The sequence below is a fragment of the Polypterus senegalus genome, chromosome 6, assembly GCF_016835505.1.
Source record: "Polypterus senegalus isolate Bchr_013 chromosome 6, ASM1683550v1, whole genome shotgun sequence".
NCBI lineage: Eukaryota > Metazoa > Chordata > Cladistia > Polypteriformes > Polypteridae > Polypterus > Polypterus senegalus.
In genome coordinates this window covers 19,860,920-19,888,297 of record NC_053159.1, presented here as the reverse complement: position 1 = coordinate 19,888,297, position 27,378 = coordinate 19,860,920, and the positions used below count along the sequence as shown (strand labels likewise).

The 27,378-nt window shown below is 36.1% G+C and overlaps 1 protein-coding gene across 3 annotated transcripts in view; it reads left to right on the top strand.

The window, feature by feature from the left end:
- The window catches only part of pik3cd (phosphatidylinositol-4,5-bisphosphate 3-kinase, catalytic subunit delta), a 119,290-nt gene that overhangs the window by 50,260 nt on the left and 41,652 nt on the right, over positions 1-27,378 (top strand). For all 3 annotated transcript variants that reach the window (XM_039755507.1, XM_039755508.1, XM_039755506.1), the window contains exons 2-3: positions 21,113-21,308; positions 25,962-26,190. In XM_039755507.1, coding sequence (XP_039611441.1) covers positions 21,168-21,308; positions 25,962-26,190 — 370 coding nt within the window. In that variant the 5' untranslated portion in view covers positions 21,113-21,167. The remainder of the gene's footprint in view (positions 1-21,112; positions 21,309-25,961; positions 26,191-27,378) is intronic.

Genomic DNA, 27,378 nt, shown 5'->3' with positions numbered 1-27,378 from the left:
TGTACTTTATGATTATAAATCTTATCTGCTGCTGTTATCCATAAATAAAAAAATACAATTTGATACATGCATTTGAAACGTATATCTAAACATCAAGAAGGCCCAGTCTTACAACATGCACATTCAGTTTCAGGATTATGAGGCAGGAATCTGTCTCATTAGCATTGGGCACAAAACATGAACCAAGTTTGAATGGGACAGCAGTCCATCATAACGCATCGTCACTCTCACTCTCACGCTCAGCAGACCGGTTTAGGGGGACTGTTCAACCCCTTGAAATGCTGTCAGAAAGCTATGCGAACTCCACAGAGACTGTTTTTTGGTCTAAGACTCAAATCCAGTAATGCAGGAGTGCTAATACTGGTGCCATACCAGTCTTAGCATTTGTTTTGGAATGCACATTCAAATGATGCCTTTGACACACTGTGTTACCCTCTCAAACTATGCCAATGCTGTACTAGTGTAAATGTGTTGCAAACTCTAGTTAGCGCTGATAAAATGCCTAATATTTTTAGACTTTTAAAGTGATGTGTACAGGACGACTTCCTTTACAAAATGTTCTGAATGTTCTTTACTACTATCTGGGTAGCTGCATTACTGTTTTGGATTTCATATTCAAAGAGATCTAGACAGTTTTAGTTGCATCAATAGACAGAATATTAACTCTTGAAGGGTATGGATGGTGTTGATACTTGATTTCTGACAACCATAACTCAAGCGTGAATTTTTTTTATTTTTTATTTGAAATGCACCTTATCTCTAGCAATGTTACATTTTACTTATGATTAAGAATCTAATGTAATGTCAAGGTCATTCATTTACCTGTTTTTAATGTCTTGCTGTCATTGCAGAATTTATTATGTACTGTGTTTATTTTTCAACCATTGTGCATACCATAATAGCATGTGTATGGCAATAGGGCATCATTGTGGGGAAGTTATAAGTGCTGCTGTCTTACAGATCCAGGAGAATGTGTTTAAAGAATGTGTTCCAGGCCTGGCCATTATCTTTGGATTTTGGAAATTTTTTGTGTGGTCCTCAGTTTTTTGTCACACATCTAAAAGAAGTGCAAGTCACGTTAATTGGCAACTTAACTGTCCAGGTGATAGGTGATAATGTATCAGTACAGGTTAGATTCTCAACTTATCGTATTCCGGTATTTTTACGTATATGGCTCTGTGTTGTCCTAATAATGGATAACTTGAGTTCACAAAATGAATGAATAACAGCACAAGATTTTTTTTATGTATATATAATTTTTGAAGGTTTTTATTGTGAAAGGTAAAAAGGTAAATTAGTGTTAACATAAAACTATAATTAAGTAATCAAAAATAATTCTAACATTGTGGTAACTTGCATAAAGATGTAGTTCTGTGTGAGAAACACTACTATAATTAATATGACACTGCTTCAAATTTGATTTAATCTGATTCATAAAAAATGTTTTTTTCTGCCTTGTTTTTCCCACATCATACAACTGTGTCCCTATTGAAATTTTGTAATCCTCTTCATTTTATTATTCTCATTTTTGTTCTGTTTCTTTCATTTAGCGATAGTTTATCATGTCAGTGCTCGTATTTTGCTTGTTTTTTTACATCCTTCCTGTCTTTATTTCAGTTTATTATATATTTTGGAGTATTGACCAATTATGCATTAAATTTTATTATTGCATCTTTGTGAATTTCTCTGTGCTGATGTTCTCAGTTAAAAGTGATATGAAAAAGATTTGATTATACTGCATCCTGCATAAACTTTGTTTATCTTACTCTTTTTTTTTTTCTTTCTTCTCAGCCAGTCAGTTGGATTTTCCCTATCTTACTTTCTTATTGCTCTGACTGTAACACGGTACAACACCCTAGTACTTCTGACTGTATTGTAATTATCAAGACTTTTGACTGATGACCTTTTTTCTACTAATTTTTCTGTCATGTTCACTACAATAACTCATTCATTCTATTATCTCTCTTAATGAGAGCTAGTTAGTAAATTGTTTCAATACCTGATCCAGCTGTGTTTTTAAAATGATAGAGTATATACTTAAACAATGCTACTTTGTAGTTTGTTCCAGATTCCTATGTCCCTTTGAGTAAAGAGGTGGTTCTATCTTGAACACACTTCCTCCTAATAACGTTTAGTATCTTTATAAGCATGGTGAATAAATTTTATTGAGCCAACCTTCCATTTATTTTCTCCCCTGGTTAACCAGTTCTGAGAAATGATTTATCTGTGCTCATCCCCGCAGCACTGGGCACAAGACACATGCACACACACACACCCTCACTCACTCTTACTGGGCTAAGACAGAGTTGCTAATGAAACTATTGTCTTTCGGTATTTTAAAGATCTAACATTAGATATCCATGTAGTGTCCTACAGTTCACAATTACTGAAGTGCATTTCCATTAGGATATCGGAGTACATCATGATCCTTAGTACTGGAGTGCACTTTTCATGCCCTTATCTGCAGAACATCTAACTCGGTTTGCGTCAGGCTAAATGTGTACAGGTCTCCAAATGGACACACCAAGGAGTTTGAGCATAATGTCTTACGATCTATATGCACTAATTTTTACAATATTATCTACAGTTTGCACTTTTATTACTGCTGCACATCTTTTGACTATTGTATTATACTTAATACTAATTTTAGCTATATTTTAACACCTACCAACAGTTAACTGTGTTTTCCAGTTCAACTTTAGTGCCATTCCATACCCATCTGTCTTTTTAAATTAGTACAGTCATGTACAATTCTATCCACGTTTAATTCTTATATTCCGGCTATTGGTAGGGTCTTCCTGCAAATGTGCTGTGTCTAAGGATCATTTGTTGATTTTTCTCTTTAGTTTACATTATTTTAAACATGTCTTGCTTTATTTTAGTTTATTAGTAGTTTTGTAAATTACTGTGTCGTGGCCTTTACTTGAAATAAAAGATTTTGTGTGATTCAGGCTATTTTTTGTGTAACTCTAAATTTAAAATATTATACAGAAATGAATAAATAATAATCCTCATAGGCATCACTGGTCAGCTTTCACAGTGATTATTCTTATTGTCAGTTTGACACAGTACAAGACTGTGGAATTAATGAAAAGAGACCAACAATCGCAGATAACCATTGACTTGAAAGGAGGATTCATATTTGCAAGACATGTTGCTGAAGAGAAAGGAAGCACATTTGAACAAAGCAAGGTTGGTGTATAACTTAGTGTACAGCAGGGATGCAGGTTTTTGTTCCAACACAGTTTTTTACTGAGAAATCAATTATTTCTAATGAATTAAATGGCTGCATTCAGTCTTTTTAATGGCTCCTTATTAGCAATAAGATGCAAATGTCAAGCAGGTTTCCATTTAACTTTTCCCATTTACACCTGTGTGGATTCATCATGCACTGAAAATGATCAGTTTTAGGCTTCAAATCATTTGGATGATTGCATTGGAAAGGAAACAAATCTACAATATAAGAACATTACATTGCAGGCTAACATGCCATAAAATTAAATAAGATCTGTTATTGGCCATCATTGGTTTCTAATTAAGCAATTGGGTTGGAACGAAAACCTGTAGCCACTGCAGTCCCCCAAGACTGTTGCCTACCTCTGGTCTACAGCAACATAAGAAAAAGTCAAAATTATAGTCAAATATGTTCAGTAAAATGCAACACATAGCACAAGACCCCCTGGAGACTAGAGAATCACAGGACACAAGGGAATATTTTTACATGAATGAGTAGTGAACTTTTGAGAAAAGCCAGCCTAAGATATAAGGCTGGATAAAAGTGAATTCAGGTGATTGCTGCTCCCTAATAACAATAAATATCTGACATAAAATGTGTGCACGTGGAAGACATCATGGTACTCCGTCATCATAACTTCAGTGGGATGCTGTAAAGCAGTAGTGTATTAAAGTCTTTATCAAAAATGTCAAATTTGCTTTGGCTACATACTGAAAATTCAAATAGTTCCTAACACATTCCATCAACCAAACTGTATTTCATTTGAAGCATAAATTTATTTACAAATTGAGGCACATAGAACTTTCTGACCAGAAGTAAACTAGGTGTATTGTCAAATTTGTTCTGCACAGGGAAATACTTTAAGTGTAAATAGTGGTGCCTAATATTTAACAATCACCAGTAAAAGATATCTTGCTGATTTAAGAACTGGCTTCCAAATGTCACAGGCAATGCCATTGAAATATGCATTTCAGTGGCATTGTGTCAAAAGTAGAACTGGAGCACTTCAGGAAAATTATGAATACATTTGAAGGTAAATTTAAGATTTAAGAAAGTGCCACAAAATGTGGTGATCTAAATGAACTCAAAGATGCACACTGTTAAACTTGTATTAATAACAAGACGGATTACTACAAAATAATATAAACATAAAATACAGTCTCTGTTCAAAGTATGTCACTACCTACTGTTTGTGATGGCATACTCTGGCTACCTTCTCTCGAATCATCTGGCTTCCTTACCTGAAAAATCTCAGAATACAGTTTACAATACGATCTAATTCCAGGTTAGTGGTGTTTGCATGTCATAATCTGGCTCATGTGGGTTTTCTTTTTTCTACAATGCACACCTGTGCTTTTTGTTTGTGATGTGGTAATTTGTCATGATGTGTTTCAGTGGTGCAGTGTCTGAATGTGCCCTGCAATTGATAGGCACACCACTACTGGAGATGGGTTGTTTGCTTTATTCTCTTTGCTGCCTGATTAAAATTTGCCTCTCAGTGACCTTAAAAATGGATGGATTGAAGATTGCAAAATGGTTACCACTGTAAATTACATAATGAAAAGTCTGGTTGTTTTCTAATATGCATTGCAGAACTTTTATTATTTTGTATTTATCTAATGCCGTTTCTTATTTGACTTATAGTAACCTTGTTTTCCTATGTTTGTTTGTGGATTTGTACTTTTTTCCTAGCCTTTTAATTTCTATGTTATTCAGTTTAATAAGTTACCACTACTTTTAACACCTTCTGGCTTCAGGTTGAATTTTCATGAAGTCCAAGGTTGATCTTTTCTGTATGCTATGCTGTTGTCTTCTCCAGTTGTCTGTTAAATACTGTAATACGTTTTTGTTTGACAGGATCTTTCCCTTATTGGAACATTTTGGCTCTAATTTTGAATATTTTTTTATACATTTTCAAATAAGGTCTTAATTTCACAAGCATCAGACAGCACTAAAGCTCACTGCTCTATAAATTCCTAGGATTTATTTTGACATCATTCTTGTGAAACATAGTCAGATTTGTTGTTCTTATAATGTTTTTTTTTTTTTTTTTTTTAATTCATTGCATTTTTGTGTTTTTGTGGTGTTTACGTAAATTGGAACAAAATAACTAATAGTGCATTGTAGAGGTTCTTAAATTGTGGTCTCCACTGTGGCTCAAGTATTTTATTGCAACTAATTTCTGATTTTAGCTAGACTTGTAAACATGTTATTACATTCCAGTTTCAGGATTTATTTTTTAAGTAATAAATTCCTAATGTGATTTGTTCACTTCATAAGGGAACTTTACAAGTGTGTTTGCATTTTGTACCCCTAGATAAATAGGAATTTTTCTTAAGATGTACTTTTCTTTGAAATATTTTGGTTATTTAAGCTGCCCGGTAGGTAATAAGAACAAATGTTAGAATACATTTTAAAATAGCTTTTTCCTTTAATAGTTATTATTTCCACTTCTCAGCTGTAATAAATTTCAATATTTTTTGTATGATTTTAATTAAAAAAGCGTATCTTATACTGAAAAAAGTACATGAAAACTGAAATGAAAATGAAATTCTTTTATATAACGTGCTAATTTTTTCCCATTCTACTTTTTATAGTTGCTTCTGGAGTAAGAATATGTATCTTCCCTTTGGTGTATCTTTTTTTGCTTGTTAGTTGGCATTTGCTTTTTTTTTGTTCTTAGCTATCTTCTGAATCATTACTTTTTTCCTTTTTGGCTGATTTGATGTTCAAATTTGATAGTGGTCTACAACTGGAAAAACAGGCATCCATATGTCTTCCTAAAATTTGTAAATCTGTATTTACAAATGATATAGGATGACAATAAAATAGGAGGAACAGTAATCATCTGTATTTTTGTAGCTGTACACTATATACATGACAATAATAAAACATTTCATGATGTTCTCAAAATATATTCTCTTCTTTATTGCTGTGCCAACTTTGTGTTTCTTATTATTACACATTTGACTGTCTCGTGAGCACTCAACTGCAATGCACAGTTTGAGGCCAACATTTTTTTTTATTTTTATTTTTATTGAGTTTACTAGCAAAATCCCTGCGCTTCGTAGCGGTGAAGTACTGCCTTAAAATTTATATAAAGAAGAAAAGTAAACCTTTTTAAACTGAGGGAAAATATACCAATAATTATTTGTTAAGGATCTCTTTGTATGCCATGTTGTCAGTTCGGCCCTCCAGTTGTAATATGACCAAGCTGTGTGCTGAGCTTACTCTTGAGCATGCAACGTACAGATGGCCATGTGAAAAGCAATCTAGCCTCAAATCTCACAGCTTGGATTGCTGCTGTCATAATCGGTTTGAGTTTCATGGTTTGTTTCAATTACGACAGTATTTGCAGGACTTGTGTTGAAGTGACATTCGGCATCTGTCAAGTAAGCATACAGCCGGTTTCATCGATAACTTCACATCCAGCTTTTGAGAGTTTAAGCATTCATAAACATCAAAGTGTCCACTACTGAAATCGTCATCTGTGAATCTAAGATGTTTAAGGGGCACTGGCGGTTGTCCATAGGTGTAAAATATTTGGCCATTTCGGTACACTTGAAAGCGACATCCGAACAATTCAGCTGCAGCCATCAACATTACATGCAGAACCATAGGTGAAGGGCTTAAGCATTTCACTCTTATAGTGCTCCTGTGTAGTACAATTATCTCCTGTACTATCATCAGTCCACGCCTTGAACCTGTCCCAGTCATTCGATACATAAGACAGAATGTTCCTCCAGATATCAAGAGTGAGCCTGATATGGCCGTGCAATATGTAACACAGAGAATGAAAAAGGCAGGTTCCATCTCCGGGCATGGAAACCACTCCGTAAGTGACAGTTCTTTGATCGATAGTGATCACCTCGATAGACATGTTAATGGAGGTACGGTTGGAATGATAAAGGAAATGGGTGCCTGAACAATGTAAAGTAAGTCTAAAATACCTATATAATAACTATAATCGCAATAAATGAACAATAAAACAGCGGTGAAGCCGTGGATTAAAATAAAAGGCTGCAGTTATCAGCAGTGAGACATGAATACCGTGGCAAAGCAAGGAAGGGAATGTAGAGACTGGAGCGACGGACGGCCTTATATAGGCAGGCAGCCAACAATGTGGGAGGCGTGGGGATGGGGGACCCAACGCCGCCTCACACGGTGACCGAGTTGCAGGCTGTGGACGTATATATGTACGTAAGTAGGATTCAGTTAGCGCTGAGAACCCGCTGCACCTAATTTCTTGAAGATGGGCCCATAGGTAACAAAGGCCGTTGGAAAGTTCAATATGGTGTCCAACAGTGGCATCATACCACCGAAATAAGTATGTACATCGGTTTTGGTTAGTGCAGGGAAGCCGCCTACCAAATTTTGTGAAGATGTGGCCATAAATAAGAAAGTTTAACATGGCCGACGTTGTCAACCGTTATGACCCTTACGCGTAGAATTTCGAAATGAAACCTGCTTAACTTTTGTAAGTAAGCTGTAAGGAATGAGCCTGCCAAATTTCAGCCTTCTACCTACACAGGAAGTTGGAAAATTAGTGATCAGTGAGTCAGTGAGAGCAACAAAGACCGTTGTAAAGTTCAATATGGCGGCCGACGGTGGCGTCATACTACCGAAATAAGTATGTACATCGGTTTCGGTTAGCGCAGGGAAGCCGCCTACCAAATTTCGTGAAGATGGGGTCATAAATAAGAAAGTTTAACATGGCAGACGTTGTTGACTGTTATGGCCGTTATGCGTAGAATTTCAAAGTGAAACCTGCTTAACTTTGTAAGTGACCTGTAAAGAATGAGCCTGCCAAATTTCAGCCTTCTACCTACACGGGAAGTTGGAGAATTAGTGATGAGTAACATTCCATACCAAACAGTCAAACTTAACAAAACTAAATTCAATTCAACTTTGACCCAAAAGAAAGAGGAACGTCAACAGCCAGAGTAAAATTTTAAGAGTAAAAAAGAGGGAAGAGAATCATTTTTCTCAATATAAAAGCCTATTCTAAAATGTTATAGATTACATCCTGCCAGGTCTTAAAAAAGTTTTGAACAGATCCTCTTAGTGAGATTTACAGTGGTGTGAAAAACTATTTGCCCCCTTCCTGATTTCTTATTCTTTTGCATGTTTGTCACACAAAATGTTTCTGATCATCAAACACATTTAACCATTAGTCAAATATAACACAAGTAAACACAAAATGCAGTTTTTAAATGATGGTTTTTATTATTTATGGAGAAAAAAAAATCCAAACGTACATGGCCCTGTGTGAAAAAGTAATTGCCCCCTTGTTAAAAAATAACCTAACTGTGGTGTATCACACCTGAGTTCAATTTCCGTAGCCACCCCCAGGCCTGATTACTGCCACACCTGTTTCAATCAAGAAATCACTTAAATAGGAGCTGCCTGACACAGAGAAGTAGACCAAAAGCACCTCAAAAGCTAGACATCATGCCAAGATCCAAAGAAATTCAGGAACAAATGAGAACAGAAGTAATTGAGATCTATCAGTCTGGTAAAGGTTATAAAGCCATTTCTAAAGCTTTGGGACTCCAGCGAACCACAGTGAGAGCCATTATCCACAAATGGCAAAAACATGGAACAGTGGTGAACCTTCCCAGGAGTGGCCGCCGACCAAAATTACCCCAAGAGCGCAGAGACGACTCATCCGAGAGGTCACAAAAGACCCCAGGACAACGTCTAAAGAACTGCAGGCCTCACTTGCCTCAATTAAGGTCAGTGTTCACGACTCTACCATAAGAAAGAGACTGGGCAAAAACGGCCTGCATGGCAGATTTCCAAGACGCAAACCACTGTTAAGCAAAAAGAACATTAGGGCTCGTCTCAATTTTGCTAAGAAACATCTCAATGATTGCCAAGACTTTTGGGAAAATACCTTGTGGACTGATGAGACAAAAGTTGAACTTTTTGGAAGGCAAATGTCCCGTTACATCTGGCGTAAAAGGAACACAGCATTTCAGAAAAAGAACAGTAAAATATGGTGGTGGTAGTGTAATGGTCTGGGGTTGTTTTGCTGCTTCAGGACCTGGAAGGCTTGCTGTGATAGATGGAACCATGAATTCTACTGTCTACCAAAAAAATCCTGAAGAAGAATGTCCGACCATCTGTTCGTCAACTCAAGCTGAAGCGATCTTGGGTGCTGCAACAGGACAATGACCCAAAACACACCAGCAAATCCACCTCTGAATGGCTGAAGAAAAACTAAATGAAGACTTTGGAGTGGCTTAGTCAAAGTCCTGACCTGAATCCAATTGAGATGCTATGGCATGACCTTAAAAAGGCGGTCCATGCTAGAAAACCCTCAAATAAAGCTGAATTACAACAATTCTGCAAAGATGAGTGGGCCAAAATTCCTCCAGAGCGCTGTAAAAGACTCATCGCAAGTTATCGCAAACGCTTGATTGCAGTTATTGCTGCTAAGGGTGGCCCAACCAGTTATTAGGTTCAGGGGGCAATTACTTTTTCACACAGGGCCATGTAGGTTTGGATTTTTTCTCCCTAAATAATAAAACCATCATTTAAAAACTGCATTTTGTGTTTACTTGTGTTATATTTGACTAATGGTTAAATGTGTTTGATGATCAGAAACATTTTGTGTGCCAAACATGCAAAAGAATAAGAAATCAGGAAGGGGGCAAATAGTTTTTCACACCACTGTAGATTTTTTTCCAATTTCAAATAGTACATAACATCAGTTACCCACTGACTTAAAAGGAGTGTGCTAGGATTCTTCCAGTTGAGCAAGATACAGTAAGTCTACGTGCTAAAAGTGAAGCAAAGGCAATTACAGTTTTTGTCCCTTTCCACTTTAAGCCCATCTTGGAGCCCACCAAACACAGCGGTTAGTGGATTAGGAATGATTATGACACCAAGGCTGTCTGATAGGCATTTAAAGGTTTTATGCCAAAATTATGTTAATTTGGTGCACGTTTAAAAGCATATGGCCCAATGAGGCTGGAGCTTGATTGCAACCTTTGTAGGTTGGATCTTCCGCTGGAAACATTTTGGATAATTCTAAACGAGATAGATGTGCTCGATAAAATATTTTAAGTTGAATAATTGTATGCTTTGCACATATGGAGCTAGAGTGAATTCTGTACATGGCTGTCTTCCACTCCTTTTCCGAAATATTAAGTAAGAGATCATTTTCCGACTGTACTCTGTTATCTTTGAAAGGAAGAGACTTTAAAATGTTTTTATATATTATAGAAATGGTGTCTGTGTCCTCAAGACTGATCAATATTTCTTTCAGAATAGTAGGTGGGAGGTGAGGAAAATTGGGCAGATTTTGTTTAGCAGTTTCTAATTTGGAAATAGTGGAAAAATTGTGTTTGTGGGGACTTAAATTTGGAGTGTAATTGTTGGTAGGATGCAAAGACATTATCTATGTACAGATCTTAAGTGATTTAATCCTGTATGATTTTTCAAAGAGCCCAAACCTTTTCAATAAGGTTTCAATGTGCAGATTTCAGATGGCCTTGTGGTCTACTGCAAGATCCCTTCTAATACTGTCTTTGAAATGCATTGTTTGCTCACCCAAAATTTGTGTCCAAGCCATCTCTTTTGTGTATGGCATTTATTAATGTTCTCGGGTGCTTTCATATCTCTTCATTGTGCACTTTGTCTATACAGTAGATTGTACCTCTTGAATCTTTCTGAGTGGGACCATTTTGAACACAAGTAGTCCACCCATTGCTTGTATAGCTGCAGCAGTTCTAATTCTGATGTATGATTCATTTCTGCCATCATTCATTTGTGTGCACCCAGGTACTTAAACCGGTCCATTTGTCTCAGTAGCTTACCTCTGAGCAGAAGTTGTTGATTGCTTGCATTTATGTTGCTGCTCTTGTGTGCTATTAACCATTCTCCAGCAGACCCCTGTGACCCTGTAGTTAGATATAGCAGGTTGGATAATGGATGGATGGTTGTCTAAGAATCGTTTATCTCAAGACCATATATAGTGTGCTTATTGTATGTGCTTGGCCAAAAGACCTATGTCATCTGTAAATTGTTGGTTTTTGATTTTTCAGTTGGCTTCGTTTATACCAGTACTGTATTGCACATCATGATTTGTTCAAGATAAATGTTGTATTAGTCTGGCAACACTATCAAAAAACGTTTTTCAAAGTTCCTTTTATTTTTTCTGTCTGGTGTTGTCATTACATATGTTTTTTTTTTTTCTTATATGCATCTGCATTTTTGACAATGTTTGCTTACAGATTCATAGAATAGTGATTCTTGTCCTCTAGCTCCATGTCATAATGAGTAAAAATCAGCAGGCCATTCTTTAGCTGAAAAGATATCTGTCTTTATTCTAATTTTTGTAATTTTACATATATGTTAGTGCGTATTTGCTCAGATCTTTAAGTGGAATCTTTTCAGGTGGAATACTAATTTCAAAGCATAGTATATAGAGAAAAATCTGAATAATAGTAATAATGATAAATGTTTTATTTATATAACACTTTCCCATTTTCAAGTCAGAAAAAAAGCACAAAGCTTAGTCCTCCTTTGATTTGTTTGATATGTGAGGCAATCAAACATGCAAACTTTAGGTGTGCAAAGGGCTTTGTGCCCTTAGTGAGCACAACACAGTTAAATGAATATTTACCATTAGTTGTTTTACTTCCTTGATAGTCGGGGTGATTTGTGTAGCCCTGACAAATATAAATCTGATAAATTTGGCCCATATAATATGTTTGAAGTTGTTAAGAGACAAGTCATAAAAAAGATAATGCCACAATCAAAAGAAAATTCTGAAAGACACCAGAAAAAAAATATTGATATCTTTCTGGCTGAGAAAAAGGACACATTTTTCATGAACTTTACAAATATCCCAACAGCGAGTTTTATGATCTGAAGGTATCTGTCATCTCTGTTATCATCAGTGTTCAGGTTTATAGCATCAGAAAACCCTGTGGACAAAAATGATATGTATGGCAGAGCCTGTGTGTGGAAACATGGCCTGTTAATAAGGTGGTCTTTCAATTTCTTCCTGGATGATACTGTAAAATTTTGTAACAATGTTTTATGAACAAATGAGACAAAACTTTTGACAAACTTGGTCCTTACTCTGTCTAGAGTACATAAGAACCTGATATCCTGGCATCATTCAATCAAATACAAATGCTGTTGTGTATTGGGTTATTCTTTAGGAGGTTGTAAGGCCATCCTAACTCTTACAAATTAAGAGTTTCAAAATACTCTCACAGTAAAAACATAGACCATAAACACATTGTTGTTGCATCAGAACCTGCCCCAAGCAGTTCATGCTGTCATATCCATAAATCCCCCACAAACCCGTGAGAGACTTGTCATTAATTACAGCAAGTGTCTTTCTGCAGTTATTGATGCTAACTAAAGGAGGCACACATGATTTTCAGTCTGTGGGTGCCATTTTCACACAGGGGTTTTGGGTATTGCTAAATTTTCCTTGTGTCATTGGTTTGACTGCAATCATTTTTAGCTAATATTACATTATTTTATGTTAATTTTATTGATTTTATTATTTATAAACTCATGGTTTACCAAAAAAAAAGGTTCTAAACAAATCAACCCCCACCCCTGAGAAAGAGAGCTAGCACAGCAGTATAAAACTTTATGCTAGAAAAGTTAAGTGAATAGGTAAATTAATAAATGAGTAAAGATAAACTGAGTAAAATAGGGGAGAGAACCTGCTTCCTTAATTTAAATGAATATTCTAAAATGTTATTGATTAGATCCTGCCAGGTTTTGAAAACATTTTGTACAGATCCTCGAAGTGCAAATTTGATTTTTTTCCAGTTTCAAATCGTATATAACATCAGTTACCCACTGACTTGGAATGGGTGAGTTAGGATTCTTCCAATTGAGCAAGGTAAATCTACATGCCAATAGTGTAGTAAAGGCCATTACAGTCTGTTTGTCCTTCTCCACTTTAAACATTTCTGGAAGTACCCCAAACACAGCTGGTAGTGGATTAGGAGAGATTGTGACGCCAAGGCTGTCTGAAAGGCAACTAAAGATTTTGGTCTAAAATGATGTTAATTTGGTACAGGCCCAAAACATGTGGCCTAGTGAGTCTGGAACTTGATTGCAGCGGTCACAGGTTGGATCTTGCCCTGGTAACATTTTGGACAATTGTAAACGAGAGAGATGTGCTCGATTATGTAATTTTAAGTTGAATAATTCTATGCTTTGCGCATATGGAGCTCGAGTGAATTCTATGCATTGCTCTTCTGAAATATTGAGTAAGAGATTTTTTTCCAACTGTTCTCTTGGATCTTTGAAAGGAAGTAACTATAAAATAGTTTTATATATTACGGAAATACTATCTGAGTCCTTGAGACTGAGCAAGATTTTTTCTGGCAAAGAGGTAGGTGGGAGGTGAGGAAAATTGGGCAGACTCTGTTTAACAAAGTTTCACATTTGAAGGTAGTGACAGAAATGTGCTGCTGGAAAGTTAAATTTGGAGTGTAATTGTTCGTAGGATGCAAAGACGTTGTCTGTGTACAGATCTCTAAGTGATTTAATCCCAAATGTTTTCCAGGCATTAAAAACTGCATATGTTTGAGAGGGTAGAAAAAAGGTAGTTTTCGTGCAGTGGTACCACATATAAAAACTTCTCTATATTAAAATTTTTCCTACATTGGTTCCATATTCTGAGTGAGTGAAGCACAATTGGGTTGCTGTATATTGGCGATAACTTGTATTTATTGGGATGCATAGCAAGGAATATAAAGAAGCACTGCAGGATTTTATTTCCATTGCGGACCAAGCCTGTGTATGTTCATCTATTTGTGTCCATGTTCATGTTTTTGTAGTTTGTATGTTTGCTGCCCAGTAATAAAATTGAAAGTTAGGTAGAGTCGTAATACCTTCCAACTTAGGTCTTTGTAGGGTTTCCCTTTGGATATGTGAATGTTTTGAATTCCTAAAAAAATGAGGTTATGGTTGAATATAATTTAAAAAAAAAGATAATATCTATTGATGTATATTGGAATGTTTTGAAATAAAACATGAACATATGTTAATTCTTTCAGCTAAAGTGAGATGAAAGGTTGAACATCTATGCAAGTCTTGCTTAATTTTTTCCATACAGACAGCAAAATTTTGTTGATAAAGAGCTTTATATTTACTTGTGATGTTTACTCCTAATTATTTAAACTGATCTGCGATGATAAAAGGGAAGGTGTCCAATCTAATATTGTATGCTTGAGAATTCACTGGGAAGAGCACAATTTTATTCAAATTGATACTGAGACCAGAAATCTTTTGAAATTCTGTTAGTGCTGTTAGGACTGCAGGCCCATTATTTTGTGGATCTGATATATACAGTACCATATCATCAGCATATATAGAAACCTTCTGTTCCAGTCCTTCTGTGATAATCCCCTTTATCTCCATAGCATTTCGACAATGAATTGCCAGTGGCTCAATGGCGATTGCAAAAAACAGTGGTGACAAGGGGCATCCTTGTCTGTTACCTCGCTCTAGTTTAAAGTAGTCTGAATTAATGTTAATGCAAACTAAAGATTCTGGATTGGTATACAGTAGTTTGATCCATGCACAAATGTTCGGGACAAACCCAAATCTCTCCAATGTAGTGAAAAAGTAGTTCCATTCAACCATGTCAAATGCTTTTTCTGCATCCAACGATAATATCTCTAGGGTGTTTGACTTTGTTGGTGAATATATTACATTAAACAGGTGTCGAACATTGGAAGCCAAGTGTCTGCCTTTAATAAATCCAGTTTGGTCTTGTGATTTTACCAAAGACAGCATTTGCACCATCCTTCTAGCTAGGAATTTGGAGGGTATCTTAACATCGTTATTCAGAAGTGAGATTGGTCTGTACGATGAACATTTTAATAAGTCCTTATTTTGTTTTGGAAAGACAGTAATTAATGCTTGGCGAAACGTTTGAGGTAGATTTTTATTTTCTCTAGCTTCTGTAAATATTGCTAATAGAAGGGGAGCTAGCTGAGTTGAGAATTTCTTAAGAAGGGTAGCCATCAGGGCATGCAGCCTTCCCACTCTGAGTTTATAGCATCTAGTAATTTTGATAGTGCCAGAGGTTTATCCATATGCTCTGCACTAAGAGTATCTATTTGTAGTATCTGTAAAGCGTCCAGAAATGTATTACATTGTGTCTTGTCGTCTTTAAACTTAGTAGAATATAAGGATTTATAATATTCTCTAAATGTGTGCATTTTATTTTTGTGGTCAATGATTCTGTCTCTGTTTGTGTTGGTGATTGCTGGGATTCCATTGTGAACTTCTTCCTTGTGGATTTGTTGAGCTAAGATCTTATTAGCTCTCCATTTTCATAATAGTGATGTTTTGATTTAAGTATAAGTTGTTCAGTTTCTTTAATTGTTAAGAGTTTGAGCTCTGAATGCAGAACCTGCCTTTTCCAATGAAGCGCCTCACTTGGACACTTGGCATGCTCTTGATCTATTCTAGCAATTTCATTGATTAGCTCTAATTCCTTCTTGGTTTCCAATTGATTTCTGTGGGAAAGATATGAGATAATCTGTCCTCTTAAGAAGGCCTTCAGGGTTTCCTAGAGCGTTCCTTCAGAAACCTCTGAGGATGTATTTGTTTCTAAAAAAAAATTGATTTGTTTGGAATATAATACTACATTTTAATTGTAGATTTGATAAAAGTATGAAAATAAGTTGTAATGCAGAAAATTAGAAAGCAGGCAAATAGATATTTATAGTAATCTTTAACAAGTCACAGCAATTAATTGAAGTACTTTGACATAAAAACAAACAATTCAGAAAACACATTTCAAAGAATAAAGCTATGAAATATTTGTTGATGTTTCTTCCCAGACCCAAAAAGCTAAATTGCACACTCCTAAATCAATGTAAATGAAATTGTAATGTGTTTGTTTGCCAATCACACAAAAAAGACAATTTTGCATATAGGTTGATATCTTAATGAAATTTTAAATCGGTTTAAAATAGAGGCTCCAAGGAGTTTTCAATATTTCATTGGGAAGAGTGGTTGTAATAGGGGGGTTGCAGAAAATGCATCACTCCAAAACAGCAGTGTCGAAGCTCATGAAATTCTGCATGCATATTACTGCTGATACAACTCAAAACTCCAACTTTAAGGCCTTTAAAAAGTTCCACTGAGAAATGCGGTTGTAATTAGGGGTGCAAAACAAAAACCATGTTATCATGCCAAAACGGTTTAGTGAATAGTAATGAATTGGGCATATTGTTTAGTTTTAGCCCTACTTACAACTATAGTAAGATGATATTCCACATCAGTGATTCAATGGAAACTATGGTGGGGGCATGTATGTAATGTAATGCAGAACCAACACAAAAATGTCTACTTTCACGAAATTCTATATTTACATTATTTTTCATGCAATTTAAAATATAGGCATCATGCAGTTTCAGGAATTTCATTGTAGAGTCAAACTGGGAAGGCCAACATGACAACAATGATGTTTTATTCCAAAATAGCTGAGTGGATGTTTGTGCAATCTTACAATCTATATTATAGTTAACCCAGCTTAAAATATAGAGTTTATGGAATTTTGCTTCATCATGATCACGTGTTCAATAGAGGAAACAAGAAAAAATGGCTGTTTTGCACAGCTTACCCAACACTTATACAACAATTTATTAATGTAAGTATCATGTAGGCATCATTCATTGTTGAATCCTCTAGCAAAGAGTTACTTCAGTTATGGAAACCAATCATATGCATAAAGAACAAATTCTCAATTAATGAGAGTAGAAAAATTGATAGAAAGATAGTGTAGATGACGGATGGGACACTTGCATTCCAGCCAGCATTGTCAAAAAGGTTAACATTTATAAAACATAAATATTTGCTGTCTTACTATAACTTATAAAAATTTACACTACCTTTCAAAAGTTTTAGAACACCTCAGTTTTTCTTCATATTTAATCAGTTGAAGTGCAATAAATGACCTGAAATGGTGAAAAGGTAAGCAGTAAACTGCCAAAGGTTTACATTTAAAGTTTAGGTTAGCAAAAACTGAAAAAAGCAAATTTCAGAATATTACAAATGGGATTTCTTCACAGCCTACAGGTGTTCTGCAGCAATTAAAGTAAATGAAGCCTTGAAAGTTTAAAACACACAATTTGCACAGGTGTCCTAACTTCAATTGATTACTTATAAACCCTTTGTCTGTCTTAAAGCAGAGTTGGAACAGACTGTGTTACTACACCCTCTTAGATACTACTTGGACAATAATTGCAAGAAAATGGCAATTAACAAATGAAATGAGACAGACCATTATTACCCTTAGAAGTGTAGGCCTTTCGTTTAGAGAAATTACAAAACAAATCAGTGTTGGTGAGTCCAGTGGTGTCCTACACAAGCCAAAGGCAACTTGAAACTGGAAGAAACTCTGATAAGAAGAGATCTGGCCGACCCAAAGTCACAAGCCAATCAGAGGATAGGTTTCTGAGGTTCACCAGCATGCACGATCACAGGCAACTCATATCACAACAGCTTCAAGCACAGCTTAACTGTGAAGAGGAGACTTTGTGCTGAAGGTTTCACAGGGTGAGTGGCAGTAAGAAACCCATTTCTTAAAGGACAAAATAGGGACTTGAAATAAATGCTGGCTGTGGACTACTACAGACTAGACAAAGTCTCCTCTTCACAGTAGAAACAGACTTGCATTTTTCACAAGAATAATTTTCCTGTGTGAAAAAGGAGGCAATTTTGTCAGTCTGTCAATACTTTCTTGTGTTTGTTAGTACTAGGGTGTTGTACCGTGTTAGCCATTATGAATGTAGTGAGAAGTCAAGCAAAATGACACCTTTTATTGGCTAATTAAAAAAGATGACAATATGCAAGCTTTCAAGACAATTCAGATCTTGCCTGAAGAAGGGGCCTGAGTTGCCTGGAAAGCTTGCATACTGTAATCTTTTGTGTTAGTTAAACATGCATTTTCACATTGAGAGTTCCCCTTTGGAAAATTTCGTATACTGTGTGATTTTAAGTCCAGATATTCAGTTAGTGTGTTAAAGGTTACACAGTTATTTTGGATATCAGTCCTGACCTTAGGGTAAAACCTTCTACAGGTCATCTAATTATTTTAAGAAAGAGCACTCTTTGTGCTTGTTTCCTGCAATCATGCGTTATGTCTATTTAATTTTGTAATATTTTGTTATTTGAGGGGATTCTAAGAAAGGAATTTGCATTTTCTAGATCTTACCTTTTCTTCCAGCTTGAACATATTACATTACACATATTACATTTGAATAGGGTGCATATGTAAAGCAATGTTTTGATGAAACAGCAAATTCATCTTTAGACACAACTGCATTCTGTCAATAAGGGAAGGCATTTTAGCAGAAGTTCAACAAACCCTGAGGGTACAGCTTTTATAAATTTCTTTATAGTAGCTAGACAACTTGTAAGCTAATGCTTTCCTTAAATGCGACCTCAATTTATGGTAGAAGGACAGAATATTAGGGATAAGAGGGTGTATATTAATGTGTGGAAACGTTGTACTTTAAAAGCTATGAGCACTTTATGTAGTTGGGTGCTAGGAATATGAAAATGATTACCCTTAGTAATATCTCCATATCCTAAATTCTGCAGGTTATTTTTGATCTTGCTATTTATTTCCTTTAAGTCTGTCATTTTAAGATAGCAACTTAATATCCCAACTGTATAGCTGCAATTCAGTAATTGTTACTGCACTCCATTCATAGTAATAAGTTGTCCTATCCCCCAAATGCAGCTTCATTTATTTATTTATTTATTATTTTTTTTAAAGCTCTTAAATGTAAATAAGTACACACTAATGTTTTTTGGGTGGTTTTAAAATTGAGAGCAAGAACAGCTGCAATCATTGCTGGACGTTCAGAACAAGGAAGCTTGCAACTGCCTTGTCACCCTGGAAGCAAACTTTTTTAATTGGGTAGAACAGGGGTTTGCAAAGTCAGTTTTGAAGGGCCGCAATGCCTGTAGAATTATGTTTCATACAGCTTGAGCAGAGAGGCCCAGACTTCCCTCTCGCCGGCCACTTCTTCTAGCTCTTCTGGGAGAATCCCAAGGCGTTCCCAGGCTAGCCAGGAGACATAATCCCTCCAGCATGTACTGGGTCTTCCCCGGGGCCTCTTGGTTGGACGTGCCTGGAACACCTCACCAGGAAGGCGTCCAGGAGGCATCCTGATCAGATGCCCGAGCCACCTCATCTGACTCCTCTCGATGTGGAGGAGCAGCGACTCTACTCTGAGCCCCTTCTGGATGACTGAGCTTCTCACCCTATCTTTAAGGGAAAGCCCTGACACCCTGCAGAGGAAACTCATTTCAGCCGCTTGTATTCGCGATCTCGTTCTTTCGGTCACTACCCACAGCTCATGACCATAGGTGAGGGTAGGAACGTAGATCGACTGGTAAATTGAGAGCTTTGCCTTACGGCTCAGCTCCTTTTTCATCAGGACAAACCGATGCAGAACCTGCATCACTGCAGATGCCGGACTGATCCGCCTGTTGATCTCATGCTCCATTCTTCCCTCGCTCGTGAACAAGACCCCGAGATACTTAAACTACTCCACTTGGTGCAGGATCTCGCTCCCAACCCTGAGAGGGCACTCCATCCTTTTCTGGCTGAGGACCATGGTCTCAGATTTGGAAGTGCTGATTCCCATCCCAGCCGCTTCACACTCAGCTGCGAACCGATTCAGAGGCAGCTGGAGATCACGGCCTGATGAAGCAAACGGGACAACATCATTTGCAAAAAGCAGTGACCCAATCCTGAGTCCACCAAACCGGACCCCATCAACCCCCTGGCTGATAATTGACACAACAGCAATAATTGACTTTTTATTAAGAATTTGGACTGGAACATAAATGTAATGCCCCAACGGCACTCTAGCATTGACTTTGCAGACCCCTTGGCTGGAAAAAAAAGATATCCAAAGGAAATAATCTTGCATGTAGCAATATAGCTCAGCTGTTATCCATGTGACCTTCAGGGTTACATGGAATGACTAGACTCCGCTTCCAACCAGGGACTAGGATTCAAGTGCTAAGAAGTTGTAGTGTCAAACAAACAAACAACCTTTATTTTTATCAGTGATTTTTTTATATTGAAACACCATCTCAAGATGTAAAGAAATTTGTGTAATTGTATATATTTTATTGTATTTTATACATTTGTTGCTTGGGCAGGTTAAGTGATTCTGTGTTCGTTTCACCAGAAAATGGAGGTGAAGAGTAAGCCATCAGCATTGGAGTTTGAAGTTCAGTCCTTTATATTGCACAACTACTTTATGCCACCCATAATAATTTTATTATGGCTACAGCCTGTATTTTGTATCTCCAAGTATATTTGATTGTAAAAGTACCTGAACATTTTTTTAAATTCCCAGTTAAAACCTCTGAGTGTTTTTTTTTTAATTTGTACTGCAGCAATTGAGCCCCTGATAGATTCCAGACAGAAGCTTACATGGTGATAAGTCAAGCTGATGCACACTATAACAAAGCAGCTTTACTGTACATCAGTTTCTTTTGAAAGGTGACACTGTGTTTAAATTTGTATTTGCTGTTAAAAAGGGTATAAATAGACATTAAATAGCATCTGTCAGTGGTATTTTTTTTAATTATTCTGACACTACTCCTTTATCACTTTTATACCTTCTGTCTTCCAGTTTGTTTTCTTAATCAGACTGGGTTTTCAACCCATACTAATAGTTAAAAGAAAAAAAAAAGCGGCGATATGAAAATGTTTTCAGACTGTCAGGACCCCTTAAAAGATGTTAGGATGTACTGTATATGAAGCATTATGTTTACCACCTGGTAATATACTAGTCTGTTTTAATTTATTAGTACCCACATTTACTGTGAATTTTGTTCTCTCTTCAGTATCGATGCATGTCCACTTCAGTCCGGTAGTGGGCAGTGAGAAGTGGGGTCCAGGATGCCTCCAGGAATGTACTTTATCCTGGAGAACTGGGAAGAAGAGGCAAGCCAAGATGTCCAAATAGATTTTCTTCTACCAACAGGAATTTATTTGAATTTATCTGTATCACGCAACAGCACTATAGAGGCCATAAAAGAGGTATTTCGATTTTATAACTGAGATTGACCAACTATAAAAAAAATATATATATATATATATATATATATTTATTTTTAGTTGATATTTCCATGTTTATATACTTTGGTACATTATTATATAAATTGTATTAAACAAAAAGGGGATGTAGGATTGTGAAAACAGATATGGATGTGTAAAATCAATATACCACACATTTTTTCAAATTAAAAAAAAAAAATCCTGTCTGCTTAAAAGACAAAATCAGTTTTGAGTTTCAGTGACTTGATGTTCCAATTTCTCTCATTTGTTGGGATGACCTATTGTATGAAGTTTTGTTAAAAAAACAAAGCATTAAAATACTGCATATACACTTAAAAACATGATAGAAATACAATTTTTTAGTGATCATGATGCATTTTTAAGGGGAGCATCTTTTCCAAAGCACTGGGAATACACACACACATATATATATATATATATATTTAACTTTGTGTATTATTTTACTTTGTGAAATGTCTCCAGGAGAAGTGAGATAATAATATGCTCAGGATATATGTTAGTGCTTGTGACTGCTCACCCATTATGTAGTTTATAGTCCCACCTCTCTACCTATTGGAATATGCATGGCTGAATCAGATGTTTTTTATATTCTGTTTTTATTTTCATTAGTCACCAACTAATTACTGCTGCCTTTTTATTTGTGCTTTGTGGCAAGGAAATGGCTTGACATATTATACAGTGAATATAGGTGTGTATTTATGTATATAGCTCTGCCCCATGTGTGTGTATTTAGGCTAGGGTTGAGGATTAAATGTTCATGATTCAATTATGGTGATTATGTCACACTGTGGAGCAAAACAAGTATCTGTGTATACTGACAGGCCAATATACTTTCTGCTTCTGTTTAATTATCCATTCATCCTGTTACATAATAAAGTTGCTTATAATTGCCTCTTTGTACAATAGTATACTATACCTGTAAATGGAATTCTTATTAAACTGAATAATGCTGTGATGTGTAACACCATGATAGAAATAAATTGTTTAATTAGTCATGACAAATTTTAAGGGGAGCATCTTTTCCAAAGCACTGCCAGTGGTCAGTTAGTATTTTGACACTTCATATTTAATAATGGTAGTGTATCAGCATACAGTGTTTATTCCATTGCAGTGTAGGTTAGAAGACAAAATTCAAGTTTCTTTTAATTATAGAACCGTCTTGAGTTTGTGTGAGTTGTTAATGTGATTATTGTCATTTATAATTAATGACTATCCAAGTATATTGAAGTCATTTTTGTATACCATGGAGTACAGGCTTAGAATGCTGAATACAAAGCATTGATGCATTTTGTCCTTATGAAATTCACCTGAACCACAGCATTCATGTTAACATAATCTCACACCAGTTATGATCCACTGCTTTCTGTCTGCTTTACAATGTAAAAGATCCTCCAAATAAGTTCTTTTTGACCTTTGTCCTGTGGAAACACTTTAGCACTGGTGACTTTATTCCAGTTGTTATTTGTTTCATTAGAAACAAGTTCTTCCCAGTGTTATAATAACCTGGGGTATTGTGATCCGATTGTGTCTATTTTTTTTTTTTTAATTTGTAAATACAGAAATAAGTAACCAAATTTGTATAATTCCTCATAGAAAATTTGGCTAAAATATTTTCAATGTCAAACAAACACTTATAGACAGTATGGTGGCACAGTGGTTAGTGCTGCCAGGTCACAGATTCAGCATCCTGGTCCAAGTGGAGTTTTTACATTCTAGTGGGTTGTTTCCTCCCACATCCCAGATTTGTGTTTTTCTCCCAATGTGAATGGTGGGTGGGTGCGTGTATGAGTGAATCCTGTGATGGACTGGCACCCTGTCTAGGGCTGTTTCCTGTTTTGTGTCCAGTGGCTCCCCTTGCCACCCTAAACTGGACTAAGTGGATTTGAGAATTGTAGATTATGGTGTTGTCATGAATTAGTCCATTTTTAACTTTGTAAGTCTGTATAGTGTAGTATTATAGTCTGAAACAGAAACACAGGTTTGTTTTTTTAAGATGCTTTTCCACATCTTTGCCTTATCTGCTTTCAGTTTTTATTTTACAGTCGTTTCTATTGTTAGTAACTTCCTAAAAAATGAAACGTACTCATTTAGTGTTATATCAGGACAGCTAGTGCAAGACTTTTCTTAAAGCTATTTTTTTGAACTCAATTTTATGTCCTTGTCTTTCCTTTTAAGTAAGTACTGGTGAATCTCTGTGGAGGTATTTTCTTATACATTGGAAGACAAGATGCATCTTTCAGCTTTTGAAGTAATTTTCTGCTAATATATATTTTGTTTTATTGTTAATAAAGATGAGTGAGACAGTTTCGGAGACGTCCATGCATCTCCAAGTCATGATGCTACTACCTTCACTATGGTTCACAGGTGAATCAGTCTAGTTAAGGTTGTAGTAAATATTTGCGTACCCCACTCTTTCATAGCATCATCACTTTGATTAAGATACACCATGCGTTTTATTTATTTATAACATTTTTATAGAATTTTGCATACTCATTTTTGTAGTTTTTTTTTTTTTCTTTCAATTATTCTAATTCTGGTGTTTTTCTGGTGCTTGTGGTGTTGACTATCTGATATTTGTATTCCTAGGCAATGGAGGTTGTTGTTGCCGATGGTTTCATCTACAGTTGTTTTATTGTCTGTCTTTACAGCTTTGATAATTTTATTTTATCATAACTAATAGTTGTTCTCCTCAGCTCTCCAAATTGTTTGCTTTTCATTTGTGGACAGTTCTGTAATCTTTTCATTTAGACTTACCAACACCAATGGGTCTGAATCCAAACACTTCACATTCACAGCTTGTGAATGAGCATGTCACAGTTTAGAACTCTGAGCACACTAGGTGCTTTTTATTAGAGAAAACTGAAAGAGGCATTACAGCAAAACCTCCGCTTGGAACTGGCTGTGCACGGTCAGTTTCCAAGACAGTGGTGTGGCAGTCCTAACAAGATCCTGTTTCCCTGGGTTAGATCCTATCAAGGGAAAGCACAGAGGAGGTGCTTTGGGACATGCAGTATAGCCACCACGCAAGTTAAGCATGCGCAGGCTTCATCGGCTTACAGGCTGAAAAATGCATTGAACTGGAGGACATACAAGGCTTGAGGATTTTTTGTGTGTGTTCTTTTTGGCAAAGTCATTTGAGATACATACAAGGTTAGGAAAAGTCAAGAAGAACCACCAACCATGTTGTGCCCCTCTATATTCCTTTTGCTTAATTTTGAAGAGAAATTAGAATGAACGTGAATAAGAAGCTAAATGGCTGAGCCTGCCAAAACCCCTTGTATTGAATGATTTGTTCTGGTGTATTTTTGAAATGCTTTAATCCTGTATTTTAATTTTTTCGATTTTTGGTTTGGTATTATTATGGTGCTGGTTTTAACTTGAAACCTTTTAATTAGTGATTTTTATGTACACATTCATTGTTATTTACTTGTTACAAAGTGCACTTTGTTTTTATTATTTTATGAAGTGACTAATTATGTCACAGTTTTTTGCACAATAAATGCCTTATTTTTGTACCAGTTGCATCTCTATGCCCACCACTCTCAGGTCTCAACTGCCCCCTTGATTCCATTTACTATATGAACCTGGTGTTTTGTTAAAATCTTTTAAAGGTTGAGGACAACAGGGCATAGCAAGGCTGTTCAATTTGAGCACAGCCAATGCAAAAGGAAGCATCTAGTTGTGATGAAACACAAACAAAATGATACTTTAAACTGGTAAATCATTTATGTTCAGAAATTTCCATGAATAGAAGAGGAAATTCTGTAGTTTTGCCTAAATGTTTTTTCATGTTTTTCCTGTGTATACAGTAAAGCAAAATGAATAGTAACTCAGATGCTTAAATACAGAGAATGTTAGTAGTGTATTTATTCTGGCATGTAAATAAAATAAGTGATTAGTGAATCAAAGTGCAAATGACAATGAAATTACAGATTTCCTGCATGATACAGTATGTTGCCACTTGTATTTGTACCTTCTTATTGATAATGAGCAATGTATAAAAAATAAGAATTTGTCATTTGATTATGCAATTAAATAAATCATACAAAACAGTCAATTAGGAGAATAAGCACTAGTGTAATAAAGGCATTAAGAGCATAACATTTATTTCCATATGTTGTACTGCATAAAGCTCTTAAAGCAACTGCATTCATCTTGTCCAATGCAGGCTTAAAATCACAGAAGCATACATATTTTGAGAAAATTCGGTGCAAGGATGAAATCATTCTTGGACTTTAATTCATTCCATCATAGGTTGCACTCCCATACACCCACAATCACACCAGCCTAATTTAAAAAAGCTTGTACATGTCTTTAAAATTGCAGAGTTTGGACCAGAATACCTGGAAACACTTGGTCAACATAGGGAGAATGTGTAAACTCAACATAGGTAAATGGCCAGGGTTGGATTTGAACCAAGGCCACTCAAGCAGTGAAGCTATAATGATAACCACTGTATGCATATTTCACCATCCTTCTGAATATGGCAAACAAAATGCAGAAATAGAATAATCGGTTAATGTATTTTTATTTAAAGCATATGAATGTCTATGTACAGTAAACCTGTCCATCAGTTCATAAGATTGACACTTTTTGCTGTTGTTGCTGTTGCAGATCGTATGGAACAAGGCTAAGACAGAACCACTCTTCTGTGCCCTTAATGACCCAGATAACTATGTGTTCATGTGTATCAACCACACAGCTGAACGAGAGGAGATCGAGGATGAGCAGAGGCGTCTTTGTGATGTCCGTCCATTCTTTTGTGTTCTGCAGCTTGTTGGGCGGGAGGGAAACCGGATTGAGAAGCAAATCAATAGCCAAATCAGTCTGCTGATTGGAAAAGGTATGTGTCTCTTCAAAGAACAATAATACTTAATGCCTATTCAGTGTAGAAGTCTTTTTCTTCCATGCAAAGATGGTAATTTTTGGACACAAATCATTACTTTGCGAGCATCCTGTATGTACAGCCACTTGGGTGAGATTTACTAGTTTTATTCCAGGTTTATTCATTCTGTTCTCTTTGACTTGTGTTTTGTGGAATGATGGGAGAAGAGTTTGAGTTTAATTGAGTTTGAGCTGTTGGTTTGACAACATGTTAACCCCAAACAGATTGATACAGTTTAATGGACAACGCTGAATTTCTTTTAAAAATGTTAGTGGAATGTTAGACCATTATATGTGTTCTTGGGGTATAATGGATTTTTACTTAGCAACAACTAAGGGATTTAAGTATAAACACAGATAAAAGTACAGTATATGCAGTATATGAAGAAACCTGAGGATGCAAAAATTTTTAAAATTAAGATACAGCATTGAAAAATTAGTTAGTGAACTTTTAAGATTTGGTGAACTCAAGAATGGCTTATTTTAAGGAATTTCTTTATAGGCATATAATAATAATACATTTTATTTATATAGCACCTTCCCCATGCTCAAGGCACTTACAGAATATAAAAAAGAACGGCAGGGTATACAGTATATAGCATTGTACTAACCAAATAAATAAATAAATAATGAAGATTAAGACAGTAAATTCAGAGAAAGGCCTAGCAGACAACATAATGATGGTCTAGCACACACATACAGGTTACATGAGCATCTTGACAGAGAGGTAAACATTAGAGAAGGGTAATAAAGTCAAGTAGAGCTAAGAGCCTTCCTGAACAGATGAGTTTTGAGTTGTTTTTTTAAAAGAAGTCATGGAGTCAGCTGACCTGATTAATTTCGGTAGGTCATTCCAGAGTCTGGGTGCTATACAGCTGAATGCCCTGCTGTCACCCATGGAGTGTAGATTAGTGTGGGGCACAACAAGATTGCCAGAATCAGAGGACCTTAGTAGGCGGGCAGGCACATAGTGATGGAGAAGGTCACTGGTGTAGTTTGGTGCAAGGTTGTTTAAGGCTTTGTAGGTGGTTAGTAGGATTTTATATTTGATTCTGTAAGAGACAGAGAGCCAGTGAAGATGGAGCAGGGTGGGTGTGATGTGCTCGTTGCTGCTGGTTCGAGTAAAGACTCTTGCAGCTGAGTTTTG